At 42.0% G+C, this 21,929-nt stretch overlaps 1 protein-coding gene across 2 annotated transcripts in view; it reads left to right on the forward strand.

Annotated features, from left to right (window-relative positions):
• Positions 1-21,929, forward strand: part of ADAMTS9 (ADAM metallopeptidase with thrombospondin type 1 motif 9) — a 187,263-nt gene that overhangs the window by 14,468 nt on the left and 150,866 nt on the right. For both annotated transcript variants that reach the window (XR_011362637.1, XM_069966925.1), the window contains exon 3: positions 12,367-12,529. Coding sequence is in view for 1 of the 2 variants with exons in the window: in XM_069966925.1 (XP_069823026.1) it covers positions 12,367-12,529 (163 nt within the window). In the remaining variant the exon portion in view is untranslated. The remainder of the gene's footprint in view (positions 1-12,366; positions 12,530-21,929) is intronic.

The raw sequence follows: 21,929 nt of genomic DNA on the forward strand, positions 1-21,929 counted from the left end.
TAGAAGCTATGGCATGGTTTATGTCCTCTCTGCATACGCTCCATAGGAGGGGAACCTGATCACTTAGATGTAGAAAGAACATTTCCCCACAGAACCTAAAACTAGCACCAGCCAGACCCTGAATTGTGTGAAGTCTTTATTAACTATTTGTGAGTTACTCTGGTAGCATATTATCTAGTACAATGAGTATATTATAGTTACGGTTTTGTGTACATTGTTATGGGACAGCAATATTGGCTGAGCTTTCTGCACAGCATTTAGGTATATTGAGTAAGCCCCATAGGAAAGTTAGACCAGAGGAGACTCTGTTGACTTCTAGGAGCTAGTTTTCTAGGCATGCTCTGTGACCTGTGCAGAGGTCATTGTCCAGAGAGAGGGGGAGTTCTGAGCGACAAAAAATTGTGAAGGGCCTGATCCCATCATATCAATATACCAGTGTCACCATTTACTTTAATCTTGCCTGGATCTGGCTGGATCTTGTCTCTGAGCTCTAGCCCCACCCCCTGAGTGACGTCACCAACTCTGACTACATGAAGTCTCTGTTTCATTTTTAGTTGTCTTGATTTTCCCACTATTTTGCTGACAATTTTGATATTTTACCTCAAATGTGCAACTTACTGCAAAATAGGGGAGAAAATCTTAGCAAAAATGGTATATGTGAACACATCTCTTTGGGAGAATGACGTGTGACTTGTTGTGCAGAATGATGCAGCAGGTGGTGAAACCTCAGTGTGCAAAAGTCTGCAGTGAAATGTGTGCTGGGGGAGGGGAGTAGGCAGGGTGGGAGGACTGTGATGAACAGATGAGGGAAAGCAATGCACTCTGGAACTGCTAGTAGTATGCAACTGCTCAATCAGAAAGTACAACCACGAAAAACTTAACTGAGGGTCCTATTATATGGGCGGATTGTCGTGCGGAAAATCATTATATCGTTCAAATTTAAACAATAATCGTTCTGTGTAATTGCAGGCAACAATCGAAGAATCGTTCATGTGCCGTTGATCGTTGATTTAGATCTGACCCTTAAATCATTGCTAATCGTTTGCTGTAATTCCACATTTGTTCACTATTCGTTCAGTGTAAATCCAAATAGTTCCTTCTTTTGCTGGGATCAGATGGAGTAAACGATCGTAGTAACAATCGTTGAGAAGATCGTAACTAACGACTATCGTTCTGTGTAATATGGCCAATGATTTCAGGTTAACAATAAACAATCTCGTTTGCGATCGTTTATCGTTAATCGCTAATTGTTTCAAATCGCTTTATCTAATAAAAACTAAGACCCCTCAAAACAATTTGGTAGTTTCAGAACTGGGGAATACAGGTAAGCAATGCTATATGCTAGTGCAGAATATTTTCTTACCTGGTGTCAGAGTACCCCTTTAAATATATTAGTAAGTTCAATGATTTTGAAGGAGAGAGAGGTTCTCTTGTTTGGACATTCTCTACATATTAAACGTGTCCCTTGATGAAAGGCTGATTACTCATGTCGCCCTGCTGGGGCCTCCAGCGATGCGCTGTAATTTGTAGAATAATTTGGCAGTAAATGTTCATTTTCCCTGGAGCGCCATCACAGGGGAAATTATGCATTGCACAGTGCCAATATAAACTAATGGCTTGTAGAGACGAGGATCCTAAACAGAAAATCTCCCTATACTCACTTGATTTAGAATTCCCTAATAGGGTAAACCAAAATGGGTTTCTAAATTAGATTATCCCTTAAGGCGGACGTATATTCCCTCCAAGCATTCCCATATTCCCATAGGCTTGTCTGTCACAGTACTTCTGACAGTGTAGTTTCATATAGAACCATAACGTGCAGGATGAACTGAATAGAGTCCTATTTTAGCCCCTTGCTCCGCACCATTACCAGAGGGGGGGGGGGGATTGGAAAAAGTTTAGAGCAATTTATAAATGTAGTGGATTTTTTTTTTTTATAAAAATTTATATTTGCAGAATCCCTTTCTTCCTGCCCCCTGCTCAAGCATCTCGGCTGCACAATACACATAATACTCTTAGACAGCTTGAAAGCCCTTCAGAAACACCTGCCAAACCCTTGTTCAGAAAAAGTATGGGCCCATTTACATCTGAGCTTTGTCACAGCACATTAAAGGGACACTCACTTAGAACTATTCTTTATTCTGCCAATAGGTTGGATTAGAATGCATATGTTTAGTATTAGTGGTATGTTATCTTCTGTATGGAATATTATGTCTATTTGCAAATTGTAAGACCTCTATATGCCTGCCCAAACCCTTACTGATGCCCTATCAGATTACCCCATAGAGTAACACGAATGTTTTTTTATTACAAGGGTGCGTTCATGCATACAAGATCTGCAACAGATTTGATGGCGCAGATTTGAAGTTGCAGATCCGAAGCAAATCTGCAGCTTCAAATCTGCGCCATAAAATCTGCTGCAGATCTTGTACATGTGAACGCACCATAAAACTATGTAAACTTTTTGGTCCAAAATCCTAGCCTGATTAATTTTTTTAAAGGGGTACTCCAGAGAAAAAAAAATCTTAAAGCAAGTTTGTATCAAGTGTTACATACCATCGAAAGCACTGCACCATCTTAGCTCATAATCAGAGCCGTCATCAGACCGGGTATCATAGACTGGAGGCAGGACTGAGGAGAAGAGGAGGCAGGCGTCATCGGGGCTGGGGCACGGGATAGCTTAGAGCTGCTCTTCCCAGGCTCACCTCCTGTGCACAACTGCATTACATATAGCTATTCAAGTGAAAATAATGTAGATGTGACAGCTGATTCAGCGCGGCGGACCAAATTTTACGGTACCGTGTTTTCTCAAAAATAAGACAGTGTCGTATATTAATATTTGCTCCCAAAGATGTGTTATGTCTTATTTTTAAGGGATGTCTTGTTTTTCTATGAAGAGTTCACAAAAAAATGAACAAGAAATATAGATTTGTAATTTACTTCTATTTGAGAACTTCCAGTACTTATCAGCTGCTGTATGTCCTGCAGGAAGTAGTAGTTTATTTCCAGTCTGACACAGTGTTCTCTGCTGCCACCTCTGTCCATGTCAGGAAATGTTCATAGAGAGGTTTTCTATGGGGATTTGCTACTGACCTGGAGCGTTCCTGTGACAGACAGAGGTTGTGGCAGAAGTAGAAGTAATGTACAAATCTGTATAACTTTCTGGCACACAAAAACACAAAAAATGTAACGGCTTACTGCTAATGGCAAGACATAAATTCAATACAGATAAGAAAATCGCTAAAAGCAGCCCCCCAACTGCTAAAGAATATCTCCATAATAATAATGAGGCTTTTAAAAGGATTTTTCCTGGTTGGGGAGGGTAAACATTAGAAAAACAAATCTACTTCATCCCCATAATCCTCCCGCTCTCTTTCTTCCTGTCCCTCTCACGTGTTTCTTCCCGATACATCTGGATGCGATCCCACCCCCACATAGCCAGGATGATTCTACTTAGACCTAAGAGTATAGGTGGTTTAGCTCTCCCAGATCCTCAGTTCTACTATCTTCCACCAGTATCCGTGAGGACACTGGACTGGTTCCATCAGAGTGTCAGAGTGGAGTTTCACTTGGCATCCATCTTGCTGAGTGCAGCCTTTTGGCTACCACCGTCTCAGCTCAGTAAGACGCTCAGCTCAGCTGCGATTGGATATCACATTATTGCCATTTGTCTCACAGATCACCTTTGAAATCTGTTACCTACACTTACCAAGACTGAATCTCCTTTCACATGATGGCCGCTGACTTCCATAACTGGTAATCCAGAATTCCAACCAGGATACCAAGCTTCCTCATTCCTGTCCTGTATATCCCCCAGGCCTCTTAAGATCCACCAGGTTATAGCCACCTCCTTGATCCTAGCATTCAAGGTGCTGGTTCCTGAGTGCGTCCGTTCTCCCACCATCACGCTACAATACCTACAACACTTCTATTACTCAATCAAGAATAACAGAAACCTTCATAGATCACTTACAGAGTTTGAAACTCTCTGAGTTGATCCTGACCCACCATGACATATGGTCTCTTTAATTTACAATATGCTTGTATTTACTAAGAGGAAGGATTAACCAGCCTTTTATTCGACATGGGGACATAAATGGGACACAGTCTTCCAGTGTGGGACTGGGGTACCTGGGGCCCACCAGAGGAAATGATCCTTGGGGCCCACCAATATAGAACCAGTGAGACACAACATGCTGACCCGCTCCTTTCCTGGATTCATCTGTATCTATGACAAATCTCTTGTGAATAACCTTTTCAGTCTAACTTAAACTCTCAGAATACCCTACATTTATACAGCTCTCAGGGTATGCTGGGAGTTGTAGTCTCTGAGAGGACAACCGTTTAATAAATCACTGTGTGCAGAGTCTCCTGGTGGCTGCAATCTGTGGGTGACAACCATCAGCCCTGAAGGTCCAGTAATACATCTGTCTACAGCGGCAGCTATCAGAGGATTGTACTACTGTACTACAACTCCCAGCATATCCTGAGGGCTGCAGACTGTCAACTTGGGCCTCGACCGAGCAATAATATATATACACACACACACCAAAACCGACATTACTGACCAAATTCTCTATACTGACCAATATTGCCAATAACACCAGCATACAAGGGGAAAACATTACCACCACACCACAACCGCAACCATCACCACCATATTGTTACTGACCAAATCCAGTATACTAAGACCAATTAAACACAGTACCAGATTACAAGTAACAAATATAACCACCACATACTGAATAACACCGCCACATACTGACTAACACCACCGCTGCTACTGAAGAAAATCCTCTGCACACAGATCACCTCATCCAGTCATATAGAGGTACCCAGCTCTACACAGGTTCTGTACACCATATACTGTACATTACAGAGCAGTTATATCTAGTGACTCACAGGGGGCGTCTTCTCTGATCGGAGCTCTTCCCTTTTCATCTTCTTCTCGATCTGTCCTGGGCCATTATGAGAACTTCTCCGAGCCACAGAATCTGCCAGAGAAACATATTAGGCTCCTCACTCTGGCAGCATCCTCATCTCTATACAAACTGCACATCTGCATTGGCCCCTTTACACCCTCATTTAGTGGGTAGGCTGACTCTATGTGTTCCCCCCCCCTATTATCCCCCTATAAATGCTGCCCCTGTATTATGCCCCTTATAGATGGTCCCCCTGTGTTTTCCTCCTTATAGATGGCCCCCCTGTATTATTCCCCTATAGATGCCCCCTGTGTTGTCCTCCTTATAGATGTCCCCCTGTATTATCCCCCTTATAGAGGGTGTCCCCCCTGTGTTATCCCCCTTATAGAGGGTGTCCCCCCTGTGTTATCCCCCTTATAGAGAGTGTCCCCCCTGTGTTATCCCCCTTACAGATGATTCCCCCCTGTATTATCCTCCTTATAGATGGTCCCCCCGTGTTATTCCCCTTATAGATGCCCCCGTTATCCCCCTTATAGATTGTTCTCCCCTGTTATCCCCCTTATAGATGGTCCCCCCCTGTTATCCCCCTTATAGTTGCCCCCCTGTTATCCCCCTTATAGATGGTTTCCCCCTGCTATCCCCCTTGTAGATGGTCCCCCCTGTTACCCCCTTATAGATGGTCCCCCGTAATCCCCCTTATAGATGCCCCCCCTGTTATCCTCCTTATAGATGGTCTGCCCCCCGTTATTCCCCTTATAGATGGTCTCCCCCCTGTTATTCCCCTTATAGATGGTCCCCCGTTATCCCCCTTATAGATGGTCTCCCCTTGTTATCCCTCTTATAGATGGTACCCCCCTGTTATCCCCCTTATAGATGGTCTCCACCTGTTATCCCCCTTATAGATGTGCCCCCCCTGTTATCCCTCTTATAGATGGTCTCCCCCTGTTATCCAGTCAGGTGACAGCAGTCAGGTGACAGCATTGCTAGAGGGGCAGCGCTGTCACTGTCGGGGGCCCTGCCGCCCGACAGTGACAGTGTGTTAACTGTGTGAGGGGCTGGGGCCTAGCGGAGGATCCTCCGGTCCTCCGGTGGCTCAGTCCGACACTGCAGTCTTCAATCTGTGCCATAAGGCATCAGTATGGTGTAAAGCTCAAGAAACTAATTATAAAATCATGTTGAGGTGGTACAGGGTCTACGCCCTACTATACACAATATATACCTTGGTACCAGATACTTGTTGGAGGTACAGACGAGCTAGGGGAAACATGACTCTTATTTTGTGGGAGCGTGAAACTCTCTGAGACTTTTGGAGAAGGGTGATTGAACTGTCTCCTACCATTACAGGTATCAAATTGCATCATGATCCAGCTACACTACTATTACCGATGCCTATTATAATATTACCTATACCTATATATTACCTATATACCTAGGAGGTGGAAATCACTGGATTCCCCACAGTATTTGAGTAGTTAAAAGAAATCCTTCAAATATATTTCATGGAGGAATGGTAAGCAGAACAATGGGGTCAACAGGTTTCAAATGCTGTGTTGTGGAGAACATGGGATGACTTCACTTCCTCGCCAACCTTCCATTCTTTTGGTCTCTCTACAAGTTATCACCCAACATCAGCCACCTGATTTCTCTTTTCCCTTCCTATGCACACCTCTGAAGACCATGCTAGCATCCCTTCCCCACTTTCCCCTTGATACTGGTCCCATAGTAAGTTTACAGGTAAATGAGTTGTGCAATAACAGGTAATAATTATAACTGTGAATATGGAACATTTCCCTAATCATATAACCGATATATATAGCGAAGTGTTGTTCCAGATGGAATTTTGGAAATATTCATAATCCGTATTATTTGCTGCTCCCTTAACCCCTCTCAATGTTTGCTTTCTTTATCCATTATTTTTATAAAAGTTTAAATGAGAAATGACATGTATACAGTAGGTACAATATAACCCCTTCCCACCCTGTGCCATATTATTAAAGTGTCGCTGTCCTTTGCAAAAACTTTTGACATGTTATAGTGATTTAAAAAGACTTTCTGCAACTAGTCCACTAGTTCTCCCGAAAGGTACGTGTCTGAACACTCAGACCTGGACCAATCAAAACTTTTTACAAACGACAGGGACACTTTTAATGACAGGAACTAAGTAGTTCAGCAAGCGAGGTTAGGCTGTAGTTAGTGCAGCTCAGGCTATATCTGGACCATGTATTATACAGCCAACACCCCACACCCCAAATGCTAAGAACTGATACATCTATGTAGTTACACCCCTTAAGTGCCCATGGAATACAATCATGGGTTGAGGAGAAGGCCAACCGACCATAAACATTACCTTTCTCTATGGAATCTCTCTTCTTTTGAGATTAAGTCCTGATCTGTATTGTTGACATATACGGTTGTTGTATTTTAAATTAAATTAATTATGCATTCATAGACTTTATGAGTGTTTGGGTGTATATATCCAATTCTTAGAATGATCAAGGTCTGCTTGCACCATTGGTGCACATCTGCTTCCAGTTATTTGGCTAGACTACCTGTCGTAATGACTGATTTGTTGGTTATTGGTTCCATCACTACAGACATTCCTGATCAGTCAGCATAAAAATTTTGAAAGTTCAAGAAAAATATGTTCTGGGATTGAACTGCACGTGCAATAAGATGTATAGTGTGAATAACAAGTGATCTAAGGTGTGCAAGCTCAACATGGATGGTTTCGGAAATGACTATTTTTGTATGATTGTTGTTTGTCCATTGTAGGTGATAATATTTGTCCTAATATGTCAACTTATGCACCTAAACTGTGACTCTGAGTATAACTGTATAGGTGTTTTGTGGGATGATCACTGGAAATGACGTAAAGCATTGCAGATTGCCTCTGTTGGTGTTAGATGATGTTCTTCGAGGTTTACTCTTTATTGGAGTTGTTGTAGAGGCACCAATGGCATCCAAGTGTAAGTAACCCTTACATTTCTCAATTTCTTATGGTATGCTGTGTGTCTGCTAGTCCCCACTTTTGTCCCAATAGGTATAGACTGGTGGGCTCCTGTACCCAGAGGTGCCTCAAGACTCTGATGTAGATATGGGGAAATTTATCAAGACCAGCATTTCACATGCCAGTCTTAAGTTAAAGCCATCTGTGGGAAGATGTGCCAGATGTTATAAAAGGTGCCAAACGTGAAGATATGAGTGTAATAAATTTCCTCTATGGTCTCCAGATGGTTGGCATCTGGTCAGGCAGAATGGGCACATTTACAATTTGCCATTTGCGCCATTGGTTAGAGTAACTGCATGTAGCACCTGAGGGACTTGCTGAGTGAGGGTTGAGCTGCACCAAGCTGGTGGGATAAAGGCAGAAGTACAGGGGATTTATGAGAGTGTGTGGTGCCATGCCGTAGATATTAGTACAGCTACAGTTGAGACAAGCCGGCAGACAGATGAGCAGACTCCAAGAGAATTTGGGAGTCAATGCTTGATTAATCATGCACTGTGAGTATGCCAAGAGGTTGACTGCCGTGAACCTCTTGATGGGCCTATTCCTCCGAGTTCAGTGGAGTGAGTGGACTGGGAAGAGAGACAGTATCAAGTGAGTCATTCTTCCTTACGAATGTCAAGTGCAGAGTCAAGTGTGCCTCATGAGTTAAAGCAAGTTGAGTAGTCCTTTAAAGAGGAACTGTAGCCAACTCTCCAAAATTGGATATGATTACAATAAATAGAATACTCAGATCACACGCTTTTTACGGCTTATCTGCGCTGTCACAGATTCTGCACTGGGGACAAGGAGCTTCATTTTGGCCATCTGGTTGGGCAGGCACCAGGCATTAGATTGTGTCTCTAAGAATCATTGATATTGCTGTCATAGAAACTCTTGTCATCAAGCAGACCTGATGGACACAACAAATAGCTTTTTATCCTCCTAGACATGGTTAAAGGGGAACTCCAGCTAAATGTTTTCTTTTAAATCAACTCATGTCAGAAAGTTATATATAGGTTTGTAATTAACTTCTACCTAAAAATCTCAAGTCTTTAAGACTTATCAGCTGTTGTATGTCCTGCAGGATGTGGTGGATTCTTTCCAATGTGACACAGTGCTCTCTGCTGACATCTCTGTCCAAGACAGGAACTGTCCAGAGCATTAGCAAATCACCATAGAAAATCTCACTTTCTCTGGACAGACAGTTCCTGTCTCGAACAGGGGTGGCAGCAAAGAGCACTGTGTCAAACTAAAAAGAATGCACCATTTCCTGCTGGACATACAGCAGCTAATAAGTATTGGAAGACTTCCAATAGACTACAAATCTGTATAACTTTCTGAAACCAGTTGATTTAAAAAAAAAAAAAAAAATCACTTATTTTAAGAAAAACTCTTAGAGAAATGTAAGGTACCCTTATAGTCTCTGACCCTCCAAACTTTGTAACTGATTAGCTATTCAATTTATTATTCATTTATATAAACTATGCAAACTATGCACTTTTTTAACATATATTAAAATGGCTTGTCTGAGACATGGCTACTAGAAACAGCTTTATTTTAGATCACAGGCTGTGAGAGTCACAGTGTAGTCCTAACCTAATTTATAGGCCAATATAACCTAATTTATAGCATTTCACTGTGCATATACAGGGTTGACTTTTCGTGTATAGAGCAGAATTTTAGGATTTAGGCTAAGGCTACACAGTGACAGCAAAGTCAGTTCTGCTCACTGTTGTCCCGGGACAGACATTTTTTTAAGTTTTATTAGACTGATAGTATACTTTTTTGGTATCCATGCAATCTTTGCACATTGAGGGTACAAACCCACACACCGATACGCAGCAAATACGCAACAAACACGCAACAAATACGCAGCAGATTAGATCTAAATAACTGAACACAGCATCAAATATGCACCACCAAATCTGCTGCAGATCTGCTGCGTATCTGCTGTGTATACGGTGTGTGGGTTTGTACCCTTATGTACTTTACTCTTTTAGGGTACAAACCCACACACCGTATACGCAGCTTATTTACTGCTGCGATACGCAGCAAATACGCAGCAAATACGCAACAAATACGCAGCAGATTAGATCTAAATAACTGAACACAGCATCAAATCTGCACCACCAAATCTGCTTCAAATCTGCTGCATTTTTGCTGCATATCTGCTGTGTATACGGTGTGTGGGTTTGTACCCTTATTTGGGATTACTACAGGTGAAGTTTATGGTTAGGTTCACACTATGCAAAAATTTCCTAAAAACATCTGTCACTGCTGAAATAATGTCCGTTGCGCAAGTCACATGGTCAAAATTATTTCTGCGAGTTGCTATCATGTGACTACAGTATATTACAATTTTCTTTTTGGCTGTTATAAAAGTAGTCATAAGTCTCAGTAGCAGTGCCATGTGACCTGCATTAGGGTAAATGTTGTGTGTGACTTCCATCATTGTAACTTTTTGTGGCCGCACAGTCATAGTATTGTGCATGCCAAACCATTCAATAACATTATGTGCAAATTACATGATCACATGACCAAGTGTAACCCTCGCCTTATTCAGTATATTCCACAGAAAAAATCCACGGGCCATATGAATGGCAGAAACAAGGGTAAAATACATAGTTAGGCTATGTTCCCACTATGTAAGAGACCAGCCGTTCCGTGACCCGGCCAGGTCACGGAATGGCCGTTCTCTGCAAAGATCATTCCGGCTGGTACTTAAGTACCACCCAGATGATCTTTCCGGCCGCAGTGTTCTGATATGGGCGCATCAGCGCACGCCTGCATCAGAACTTCACACAGCACACAATGAAGCAAACGGCCGGAGCCTTGCATTGTCCTAGGCAACACTGAATACTGCAGTTCTGCACACTGCTACTACAGGTAGTACTGCAACGCTGGGAAGAGTGAACGTTGCATAGGCTGCAGCTCTTGCACAAGGGCTTCGGCCCCTTTGCACAGTCGATCGGCAGGGGTGCCAGGAGTCAGATCCCCACAGATCTAATATTGACGGCCTATTCAGAAAATATCAACTTTTACAGGCTGGATAGCCCCTTTAATACAGTCTAAGGCAATGTTTACACAATGCATGTGTCAGGATCCGAGTGGCCAGAGCGGGCGGCCGGACCCTGAACAAAGCCGCCGGCGTCCTTGGTGATGCGCAGGGCCGGTTGCTGAGGGCGCGCCGACGGCGTCCCTAGCAGCCGGCCTGCTGCTATGACGCTGCGGCTGAGCTGCGCTCCTGACTGAGTCATCAGGAGCGCGCGGCCGGCTTGGAGAGACGCCTGCGGCGTCCCTGGTGCAGGACCGGTTGCTAGGGGAGCGCCGACGGCGTCCCTAGCGGCCGGCTATTGTGAGTGCGCCGTAGCGCTTTGATAGCCGCAGCTGGGCTCACTCTGCCCCAGCTGAGCGGCATAAATCATTAGGTGACTGATGGTTATACGCCCCAGTCATAACTTCTCTTTGCACTGGGCCTGGAGTTGCAGCCCCAATCAGGGAAGGGGGCTGGGACTCCGGGCTGTATAAGTATTGTTCCCTGTCCTCATTTGAGCGCCTGCGATAGAGCCTAGTACTCCTAGTGACCTCTTGACCTCGCGTTCTTTCTTGACTTTGCTATTCTCGTTTTCCCGACTATTTTGGCTTGTACCTTGACTACCCTTTGGATCTCGATTTTGTACCTTGTTGACCGGCTGTTACCGACGCGGACCTCTGACCTTCCCTTTTTGTCTGTACGTCTTGTCTTCGTTTCTGTGTTTTCACTTACACCAGGCTAGGGCACGGCTCCAAGTTGTCCTCAGTCGTTTAGGGCTGTAGAGGCAAGCAGGTAGGGCCAGTGGGGACGGGTGTCAGTGTCAGGGCTGCACTTGTCTGTTGTCGTTCCAGAGCCCCTTCCTGACAGCATGCTTTGTGTAAATCACGACCGTTGTTGCAATTTGCAACTACTGCCGTGACTTACACAAAACATATACGTTGCATTGTGAATGAATGGAATTCGGGCTGGAGAGTATACACATAGTATAAACTCCGGGCCATGATTCCATCCGGCCGCACAGAAAACTGACCTGTCAGTTTTCTGCGGCCACTATTCATTGAATAGCGGTCGCAGAGAACCTGTCAGTTCACACAATGGAGCGTGCGGCTTCGGCCGCACCCTCCATTGTGTGCAGCAGGGAATTCGGATGTGAGCGCACATTCAAATTCACCAGAAACAAAGTTCATCCAGCGGGTGTTATACGAAGTGTGAACATGGCCTAACATGGAAAATGCTGTGTAAATAATTTGTCAAAATAATATAAACCTAAAATATTTATTATTATTATTATTATTATTATTATTATTATTATTCTCTGTAGAAAAAATGATCCTACAATAGATATTTATTGCTTGATGTAATAATATCTTTTAACCCTTTCATCGAAACACCTTTTTTTTTCCTTTTTTTTTTACTCTCTACAGCTCGGCACCTTCAAGTCTCAGGACGGGGACTATTTTGTTGAACCTTTGCTCTCAGCTGATGGGGGAGAGTTTGATGAAGAAGATAACAAACCGCACGTAGTGTACAGACACATAACACCTCAGCGAAATGCACCAATGGTAAAAAAGACATGTGACACAACAGGTAAGAGAATATGTGTTTCCTCTGGCATGGTTAAGCGTTCATGAATCATTGACACATTTTATGTGTGACCAATTGGTTAGTAAATTTGGGGGCCTCACATGGGGGAGGTTATGGATTGACATTAATACCAGGCCCAACTTTGTATACGTTCCCAAATGCAGGATTCTCTTGGACTTTTCTTGGCTTGCAAAACACCCATTCCCAAATACCATTTTAGTGTATTCTGAGTTAATAGAGGCTTGGCTAAGAAGCATTTTCCTTTCTAGGCACTGGACCAGTCCATTTATCAGTGGTCTCCAGCCAGTGGCATGGCAGCATCATGTTGCTTATGACTTCCTGAAGAGCTGGCTTGCTATATGCTCTAACAACTGACATTATTGATATAATTTGATTTTCTGTGGTTGGTTTTCCAGGCATAATAAACACTTTACAATGCAGTGGAGACACTTTGAAAAGACAGCATACTCACCTGCCCCTATCCCATGTAACTTTCATTTTGATGTATACCGCTCCTATCTACTTCTTCCTGTTTCCAATTACATTTAGTTCCTGTGGGACATGTGGCCTTAGCCCAACGATTAGCCCAACGATTAGAAGAATTTTGTACATGAATGAAACAATGGGGACCAGGAGACATCAGAACTGCATGAGATCACAGGAGTATGCTGTCTTTATCACTAAGGCTATGTTCACACTATGTAAAAACAACAGCCGTATTTCTTAACAATGGTCATTGTTGGCAAACAGCGGACATTATTTTTGAAACAATGGCCGTAGTTTGCACAACAATGGCTGTTGTTATGAAATACAGCCATTGTTTTTACTTAGTGTGAACATAGCCTTAAGGTAGAACGTGCTTCTTAAGAGAAAGAAGCTTAAAGGGGTTTTCTGATTAAGGCTACGTTCACACAAAGTAAATTTTCTATTAATTACGGCCGTTGTTGCCGATTTGCAACAACGGCCATGATTAATAGAAAATTTACATTGTTCTGCAGTCTATGGAATCACAGCCGGAGTGTATGCACATGATATACACTCTGGCCAGGATCCCTAGCGGCTGCAATGAAAACTGACATGTCAGTTTTGTGTGGCTGCTATTCATTGAATAGCGGCCACACAACTCTGACAGTGCATACAATGGAGAGTGCGGCTCCGGACGCACTCTCCATTGTGTGCAATGGTGAATTGGGATGCGGGCACACACAGATGCTGCTGCATCCCAATTAAATAGAAATAAAGTTTATTCCGGCCGGTATTGCAGTACCGGCCTGGATAAACTTCACTGACACCGGCTGTTCTGTGACACGGCCGGGTCACAGAACAGCTGTTGTCATACATTGTGTGAACGTGGCCTAAAACTTATTTTTCCCCTATAATACCCCTTTAAGGACCTCTGCATTACATCGACAGTGCTCTGAGTTTAGTGGGTACCATGGAAGGGGTTATCTAAAATACAAAAACAGCACCAGCCCTGTTCCCAGGTTGTGTGTGGTATTAGAAATTCAGTTTCATTTCAGGTCCTTTTATTGGAACTGAGCTGCAAAACCCCAACCCAAACCGAGGTGGCGCTGTTTATGGAATAAAACTGCCATGTTTATAAAAGCCTGGATAACTTCTTTCATTTTTCATGTAAAGGCACTGCAGGTTAGCTAAACAATTGTTACCAAGTTCCCTCTCTGATAGGTGGGAACCCTGACCCTGCGATCATCGTATTTTCCAGTGTCTTATGTAACAAAAAAGAGTTGGTAAAAAGAGAACAATTCCTTTGAAGAAAAAGTTGCACTGTGTATTTTCATATTGTAGTTTTTATGGTTGATTTGGTTCACCCAAAAGCTACAATATTCCAAAGATCAATATTTTACCTAAGTGAGGGCGCTGCTGCACTGATATTTATGAAAAGTGTCAGTGGTGAAAAGTGGTACTGCAGGTTAGAATAGGGTTTAAAGACTTTACAAATTATACTAATGTCAATCAATTAAGCATGAAATAGGGAAAATACTTTTAATAATATATCAGTTGATATATCTTTTTGAGAAGGAACACAAGAGGGAGAATGGGCAAAAACTCTCTCTGATTTATAACTCACTGCCAAAAAAACTCATAGCTATTAGCTGAGCGTTGTCTGGAAAGCTGCACATTGCCTACTCCAGAGTCAGTAGCTGAATGCTCTTATTTTATAGTACATGTCATTACTCTGCTGACACTGTTAACCTCACCGTCATATGGTAAAGCCATTGGACTTTCTGCCCACAGAAATCATATCCTGTACACCAGAAGGAAAACAACTTTATAGACAACCTGAGGAAATAAGTGAAGAAAAGGCGATGACAGCATCTCCTCCGAGCCCTAATATATCTGAAAAACATGTTTTTCTTTGAGCTATGTGGATGCCTTTTCCATACTAAATAGGTCGTTCAATAGTTACCTTTTCTTTTTAAAGCCCATTGAGTCTTTAAGTGTCATTACTATTTGGATAGTAATTATGAAGGAACCATTCTTAATCCCTGAACCGGGGCCAGGCACTTGCAAAGTAAAAAAGGTCCTTGATCTAATGTACTGTAACTGAAACAACACATAACAAACAATAAGCAGTTCCCTTTGATGTGTCTGGTTTAGGGTGGCTATAGGTGTATTTTTTAACCAGTATGATGGATACATGAAAAATGTAATTGTTGTAATAAAATTTCCAGGTACAACAAATTGATTTTCTTTTCAATATTAAAAAAATATAATAATTAAAAAAAAAATCTGATGTCTTATTTTATGTTTGAATATAGCCGTAACCTTGTTTACCTTCACTATAGTCATGACCTTATTTTGATGGTCTATTTTGACTCCAGAGAGTTATGGACCAATCTTGTGTTAAGTGCTTGTAAAACCAGATTTGGTTGCTCATTTTAAGTTTATTTCTTGTCAATGTTAGTGAATGTTAATAGCTGGGAATTGGTCTGTGCCCGGTTAGCAGTGTGGGTTAGTAGGTAAGTTGGTTACTTGATCAGGGTACTCCAAATGCTTGGACAGTAGACTGAGATTCCCTAGTCATCCGCGATAACGGGACTTGGTGCTTTTTCCATCTATTTTTCGTGATATTTGACCCATCTTCTCACACAGCTGTTAGTAGAACCCATGCATAAGGGATCCTTGCACTAGTGAGGGTCACTTAGCTGCCTTTATGATATGGATCCTCGTTTTGTGGATTGTAGATGTATTCTGATCTATTTCTACATCTGTTTTAAGGGCAGTTTATGATGAGAGTGAAGTACTCTATGTGGCAAGAGTTCACTAAAAGTATCACGCCAATATATATCACATAGATGGTCCTGAATACTGGGTTTAATAACCTACCTAGTACAAGTGCACTTACCAACCTAGTACAAGTAAACCTACCTACCTAGTACAAGTAAACCTATCTACCTAGTACAAGTAAACCTACCTACCTAGTACAAGTACAAGTAAACCTATCTACCTAGTACATGTAAACTTACCTACCTAGTACAAGTAAACCTACCTACCTAGTACAAGTAAACCTACCTAGTACAAGAAGTAATCCTACCTAGTACAAGTACAATTAAACCTACCTACCTAGTGCAAGAAGAGCTAAACCTACCTAATACAAGTACAATTAAACCTACCTACCTAGTACAAGAAAAAGTAAACCTATCTAGTACAAGTACAAGTAAACCTACATACCTGGTACAACTACAAGTAAACCTACAAACCTAGTACAAGAAGAAGTAAACCTACCTAGTACAAGTACAATTAAACCTACCTAGTACAAGTACAATTAAACCTACCCACCTAGTAAAAGTAAAAAGCAGCATTCAGCTCTATAAGAGTAAAATCTAATCCTTATGAATTCATTAAAACATCATATGCGTTGAGTAAAGACATAAAAAATAGAAGCCATTTCACACACAGGCTGCAAACCAATGTGTTTTGGCCCAGGTCCTTGTTCATGTCTATAGGTAGACTGGCCATTTCTTTTAAGACATGGAATCCAACATTGGGTGCAGGAATGCTACAGAGAAAATAAATAAACAAGAAACAAAGAGCTTTGAAGATCTTCATTGTGGTTTTATACTAATTTATACTAAAGCATAAATGGAGTCAGATTACCAGCACCTGAGCCCTTACCTGCATTACAAGTAATGGGGCGGAACAGAGATGCTCATTGTTTTCTGCAATTTTATAAGATGTCCTCTCTTTCTCTCTCTCTCCCTCTCTCTCTCTCTCTCTCTCTCTCTCTCTTTCTCTCTCTTTCTCTTTTATATATTTATATAGAGCAAGAGATCTATATTTTTTGTAAGGCATCTGGGCCCAGATACTACTGTGAACACTGCATCCCCTATAGTTGGTAACAGGTTATCTGGTTATATATAGTCACAGGCACATGTGGCACAGCCAGTGAAGTCAGATAGCTACCGTATAGGGGGGTGCACGATCTGCAATAGCCCCCAAACTCTGGTGCTTGAAATGTTGTTGAGGCCCTTCTCCCATAAGAGCAGCAATACCATAAAATGGCATGGGAACATTGTCGTCAGGACCCGCTGATTACCTAAAGTGTGTGGGCAATATCAAACTTTCCCATGTCAGATGATTTCAGGAGTGAGAAGGATTGGGCTTCTTGGATTTCTGCTGCCCAACCTAATTGTTCTCAAAGACATAAGCCACCAGAACTGGGAGAGATAGTTGTCAGAAAACAGTTATTGAAGGCGTATGGGCATTTTATACTAGTGTCAGATTTCATTACATTCCTGTCTGTGATGATAAGAAGGAGACTGCTGTAAAGTGATCAGTACAGAACAGCATGTGCCAGCTTATTATGAGTCTTAGTGGCCAGAATGAAAATTGCAAACTGTAACATGAAGCCTGTATATTGGAGGTATGGCAGGTGTAACATGCCACTCTGCGCCCCATGAGCACTCTGTCTGATCACCAAAGAAAGAGTCATATGGGACTTCCCAAGTCCGGTCAGTGGTGATCAGGTGGTCCTGACCAAATTGCGCTACCTTTATTTTCATTCCAAATTCTTCCTTCATCTACAGTAACTAGGAAACCCTTGATATAGACTCCAATAACAATGTTGTATTGCTAAACATAATGCAGCCAAGACAATGACAGGAAAATGAAAGCCAAATAAATTTATTGCCATTTGTTCCAACGCATTAGAGCAAAGCTTTACTAGGGAGATACTAAAAAGAGATAAATATCACATTACTGAGGGCTATAGAAAGGAGGGGGCAACTCTGTTACCATTATAACAATAATGGGACAATGAAACACTCGTATAGTCACATTTTACTTCCAAAGATCTGCTCCACCTATAAAACTAACTCCAGATTTTACTGCCATGGTTTATATGTGTGCGGATTAAAAAATCAGCTCTCAGCGCGCTGTGAATCTCTGTTTATTTCCATAGAATTGTTTCATGACATGACAATTGAGTAGATAAGTGTGCCGTAAAAGGCCAGAGTGCCTGAAGGAAGAGAGCAGGCCATCGGAAAACTGTGCAGCAGGTCCCCCAGTGCTATAATACTAGGCTGGAACTATAAGCGGAATTGTAAGGGTATGTTCACACAACATTTTTAGGGCAAATGATTTTACAGCTGTAAATATCAAAATACAGATGTATTTTGGCCTAAAAAAAGAAAAATATTGTGTGAACATACCCTTAAAGAGGATGTAACATCAGTTACATCCTCTTTAATATGACCCACGGATAGAATGGTGCCGTCTCGGGGAGGCTGGTGCCGCGGTCCGTTTTTTGAACTGCTGCCTGGTTCCCGTGTACGGCGCCGTTCTGGGCCGGGCCGCCGCCCCCAGTGGGAGGGAATTTCCTCCCCTCTATGACACGGCTCCATTAGAATCAATGATGGTACATCCTCTTTAAGGAGGCCATGTAAAAGACCCTGTTTTATGGTGTAAAAATGGCCCAAAGTTGTAATTTAAAAAAAATAATAAAATAAAATTGTAGGCCATGTTTTACAGCCTTTTTGGACTGTTTACGGTCCATAATATGGCTATTTTTAATACTGCCCTAAGGCTGCCTGGAAAACATGGATACAGCCACAAACTGTATTCATGTTTTCCAGGACTGCCAACAGCTATACTTGCTTTGTTTTTCATTTATTTCTTTTTTTATGGCATATACCATGCAGAACAAGTAATGTTATAATTTTATAGTACAGGTTGTTGCAGCAATAGCAATTATGGTTTGTTTGCTTGTTTTTTTCCTTTTTGAATAGTGTAAAAGAAAAGGGGTCTTGTATGTTTGTGTTTTTCTGTGAAATCTCTTATATGCTGTGGTTAGCCTTGACTAAGGTTGTGGAGTCCAAACGGTGTACTTAGATGCGGAAGTGGTACTTTGTTACTGATATAAAACCATTAATGGACAGTAGTAGAGTAGTAGTTTCCGAAATGCAACATTTAGTAACTTTTTAAAATAGTCTTCATTATTCAACATTTGTTTATTCAACATTTCTTTCCATATAGCCACCACAGAAATAGATGAGTCCATCAGATGGACTTCCTGCTATCTTTCTTTGTTAGAGGGCAAAGGAGTGAGTTACACTCCAGCTCAATGAGAGGACAGTGGGAGAGAAATCTTGGAGGACAACTTACACAGGCTGGTGAAAGAGAGGAGAGCACACAAAAGGCAGTTTGTAGGGGAGAATCAAGCAGGCTGTGTATACAAATAAAGAGAAAATAGAGATGACACAGCAAGCTGCAGTGGCTATGGATGCAAAAGTAAACAACATTTTAATTTACAATCTCCACATTCCTTGTGTACACCACTGTTTTAGTGTACAATACAAACAACTAGTATTATAGGGAATATTAAAACTTAATGGTGGGCATTTGAGTTACCTTTCTCACAGGCGTAAATCATGGCAGAAATCTAAACTTGCTCAGAAGCAGGTGTAGATTTTTGTGCCTGACGTACAGCATGCTCCTCTTCATGAATTTGTGGGAATATTGGGGGCGGGGCCTTATGAAAGACTGACATCATACAAGACAAGTACACCGGTCTTCATAAATGTCCCCTAATGTATCAGTGAGACCCACAGCCCATTGCAATGTTCTACAATTTACCAAATATAAGACAAACAGTAAAAAACGGTAAAAACAACGTCTGTCAACAGCAACTTGTTTCCATTACCCACAGATTTACATGGTGATATGTAAATTAAATAGGTATATATATTATATATATATAAATAATACGTATCTAATATGTTTTCATATAATTTCATGTTATTATTTGTACATTGTGTCATTTGCACCAGTTCCATACAATCCAGCTGCCGCACCCATAACCTATAATCCTGGCTAAATTTATCACAGTAATTCCTCTATTCTTCTATTTCTGTCCGGGTGACTGTGTTGTCTATCATAAGGCCATAAAACAATGCATGGAAGTAAACAGGGAAACTCCAGATTGAGAAGCTTTTAGGCAGCAGGCCTCTTACAGTATATTTATTTATATGTTGCTATATTTTATTGTCGTTTTTTTATTTTTTCTTATCCCAGTCCTTTCTTTGTCTTCATGATAATGTCAATGAGATAAATGCTCCGCTGAGATACAGGATGTGTATTTCGCTCTTGTTATCAGGGATAAATATAGACAAGTATCACCTCTGAACACTATTTTATGCCCCCACATCACTGTATATTAGAAGTAATTCTGTGATCATATGAAAGCAGAGAACTACAGGCTGTGTAGACAGAATGGTGACTTCTAATATTCTTAATGATTTATATTGGGGTTTAGCTGCTGCAGAACCTCTTTTTGAAGAACAAGGAGAGGAGGGAGACTCCCGCACAACACTGATTTAAAAAAATCTTAATTTAAAATTATTGCATAATTTGTAGTTCTCAAACAGAGGAAGTGTCTTTACTATTCCTACCCCTATTCTAGAGCCTCCTACTACAATGATTTTAGTCCATCATACGCCAGGACCAAACCAACCAGACCACACTATTGGCATTAGGACAGTCAGCCTTCCACTACACACTAAACTAAATCAGCTGATGTAAAAGGACCTTAAGTTGTAGCCTTCCCAGGAAATTTCTCCTTCACAACACAATCCACCTTGCCCCTCTTCTCAGTTGGCCTTTCTCACAGTCCCAACAGACTCCATAGAATTGACCCTTCCCTATGTCCATGCATCTTCGGTCATAGTCTTCACAGTGTTCTGCTAGCCATCCAAAGCCTAGCAACTCTCTCGAGCAGCAAGAAATTCCTAGGTTAGCTTACTATCTGCTCTCCATAACACTCTCTAGACCTTGCTTGGTGATGAGATGACCACAACTCATACAGCCATAGGCTGTATCCATGTTTTTCCGGACTCCCAAGAGCTACTTCCAACTTCTTCAGCCACTGGTATTCAAATGTTAAACAAATGGACTTGTGCATGCTTGAGTTGCGCTCATCTCTATTGCTGATGTTTAAAGTGATACTGTAACCCCCCCCCCCCCCCCTACTCTCACTTCTTTTTTTCTATTTGTGGACAGTGTCACCTAGGTGGGGCTTGACAACCATTGTGCCCCATTTCCCAGCTGGGGAGAGTGGGGGGAGGGCCCAACTGCTATGAAGCCCCACCTAGGTGTCAATGTCCACCTATGAAATTAAGCGATTTTAGAGCAGGAAGAATACACAGCTAAGCTTGTGGATGATGTGGAGAAGTGGACATAGAGTAAAGGGAGTGACAGTATAGCTTTAAATGACAACCCCTTCACAAGGGGTCCCCCATTGGCACACCAGGTGGTATTCAATGCAGCATCTCCACAGGTCCACTGTCACGCTTCTTTTGGGCCTCCAGCTCGTTGAGTCTTCCCCAGTAACAAACCTTATCTAGATCCCCTGGCCACCATCACTCTCACTTGGGAATAGACCCCCTTCTGGCTTTCAGGTCACCTATGGTACCTGGTGAAAGAGTCAACTCTAGTCTCCAATTCACCTATGCACCTCCAATGGACTTAAAACACACATTCGTATATGTTCCTCTTTAGCCCCATTGAGGTGTAGCATTCCAGAGCAGTGGTCCAGCATTACAGCACCCATGCCCACGTAAATGCCAGGCTCTTCCTGAGTGTACACTGGTGCTGCCAAGTAACTGACCATATGATGAGTTGTGGCACTGCTAAGTTCTCCAGCCCATCAGTCCCAGCAACCAAGGACCTAAAGGCGCACAGACATGCATACAGTGAAACATATGGGCTTTATTTTCAACATATTTACCTTACATTCAGCAACAATACACTGAATTAGTAAAGTAGTCCTTCTTACTGAGCAGTGTCTATCAGTACAATATGTAGTGTCTTTACTAAAAGAGAGGGAATGTATGTTACCCCCTTCTAAACCGGGAGCATTGCAAGGCACAGGAGAACAACATTTACA

Source organism: Dendropsophus ebraccatus, chromosome 4 (genome assembly GCF_027789765.1).
Source record: "Dendropsophus ebraccatus isolate aDenEbr1 chromosome 4, aDenEbr1.pat, whole genome shotgun sequence".
In the NCBI taxonomy this organism is placed as follows: Eukaryota; Metazoa; Chordata; class Amphibia; order Anura; family Hylidae; genus Dendropsophus; species Dendropsophus ebraccatus.